The sequence below is a fragment of the Exophiala oligosperma genome (genome assembly GCF_000835515.1).
Source record: "Exophiala oligosperma strain CBS 72588 unplaced genomic scaffold supercont1.7, whole genome shotgun sequence".
NCBI lineage: Eukaryota > Fungi > Ascomycota > Eurotiomycetes > Chaetothyriales > Herpotrichiellaceae > Exophiala > Exophiala oligosperma.
The window spans coordinates 2267875-2269774 of NW_015622824.1; the positions used below are offsets into that span (position 1 = coordinate 2267875).

Sequence of the window (1900 nt, forward strand, 5' to 3'; positions counted from 1 at the left end):
AGTGTTACTCCGGCTTGCAGGCCTAATCGAGCGTCATGCCACAGTCCTCGGGGAGCTTACTCGTCTGACCTTGGACTCCATGGCCGCTTTCAATGGATTTGAAGCTAGATTCGCTGCCAATAGTCTTCGCTACTACGTTAGCTGGATCTAAAAGTGCTCTGGCGAAACTTTCTCACAATATGACAGATTCTTTAAGATCATTCGGAATGAACCCTTGGGGCTAACGGTAGGTATTGTTCCTTGGAATGGACCATTGTTTACAGTCGGGCTTAAAGCAAATCCAGCTTCGGCAACGGGAAACTACTTCATACTCAAGCTGTCGGAGAAGATGTCATTTGCCTCCATCGCAGTTGAGTAGCTTGCAAGACAAGCTGGCATATCACCCGACATTTTTCAGGTGCTCCCTGGAGATGGAGCCACCGACGCATTCTTCGCCAGCCACATAGCGTTGGAAAGATCAGTTTCATCGGGAGTATCCTGATCGGAGGGAAATCCAGGAAATGGCGGCGAGATCGAGCTTCAAGTGTGTAGCACTGAAACTTGGTGGGAAAAGCCACGTAGTTATCTTCGACGACTGCGACTTGAAGAACGCCGTGAAATGGACTGTGGAGGGTCTCTGCAACTTTTCAGGCCAAGTTTGCGTTGCGGCCAGTAGAGTATTTGTCCAGGAAGACGAAAAGGTTTATATGAAGGAATACGTAAACGCTTTACAAGTGAGTGCTGGGAAGGTGGGCAATCCAACCGCAGTTGGTACAGAATTCGGACCACTCGCGGATAAGGCACAGTTTGACCGCATTTCGGGCTTCGTTGAACCAGCACAAAAAGGACCATGAGGATCGATTCCTCACTGGCGGTCCACAAAACGATGACAACGCACTTCAATCACAGTCCTGCACAACCTAACGTACCCAGAGATATCATATTCACCTGACCGTCTTTGACGGGCCTGTTCTTGACACAGAGATATATACTACAGAGATTCGACTAAACGCTTGCGCCAGAGACTGCCTAGCGTGGAAATGCCAAAGCTTGTGCACGTATCAGACAATATTTCTATCATGAGAACTTTGTACCCAGCGAGGTTAGTCCGTGGAGAACAGGAGAGCCTTCGATGCTCGCCTCCGCAGATCCTGAGATTAATTGGAATTGCCCAGTTCGTTTAGATAAACATAAGAACCCTGTGGTCCGCATTTACCTGCATAGCCCGAAACCAACACTCTGAGACTTGTTCTGCCGCACCGTGGACTGGACAACAGGTTGATTCTAAGCGTGATCGTGATCGTGGCGACTTGATGATCTCCACAAGCGCTATGTAGATCTGCGAAGGTACAACAAATCAGGCTGGTCGGATGGAGAATTTCCCATTTGGGCAAACATGTCGCACTTGCACGTCTACAGGCCGCAATGTTGCTGTCGGACCCTCTACAAAGCTACTGGCCTTACAGGCCTGGGAGTATTTTGAGCAGTGGAGAACACTACAGCAACCTTTACGCCCGACATTCTAGGTCCCTCACTTCGCTACTTGAGTCAGACTGTGGTCTAATTCAGCAGATAGACTGTTTGAATTTCTTGAACTTCTTCAACTTCTTGTATTCTTATTGTGACTTCCTGATTTCACGTCAATACCTATGGTCGGTCTGTATTCTTCGAAAAGTACCCTCTACGCTCAATCATGGCTTCTGTACTTGAATCATTTGGTTTCAAGTTCATCAACTATCCTGGCTCCGAAGCATTCTCAGAGGAAGTCCACTGTTCTCAGGCAGTCATTGTTCCGCCACATGCCCGAACTGTGACCTTGTCAGGCCAGGTCGGAGTTCTCGCAGATGGCTCGATCCCGAACGGCTTGACCACCGAGCTGGACCTTTGCTTCCAGAATGTCAAGAAGGCTCTGATCGCAGCG

General features: G+C 48.9%; 1 protein-coding gene across 1 annotated transcript; it reads left to right on the forward strand.

The window, feature by feature from the left end:
* Positions 1 to 500: 500 nt before the first annotated feature.
* On the forward strand, positions 501 to 833 carry PV06_08038 (uncharacterized protein; the record flags this gene model as incomplete). The annotated part of the gene is made up of 1 exon (XM_016409331.1): positions 501 to 833. One exon carries the CDS (start codon positions 501 to 503, stop codon positions 831 to 833), a length of 333 nt encoding a protein of 110 aa, XP_016261085.1.
* Positions 834 to 1900: the final 1067 nt, after the last annotated feature.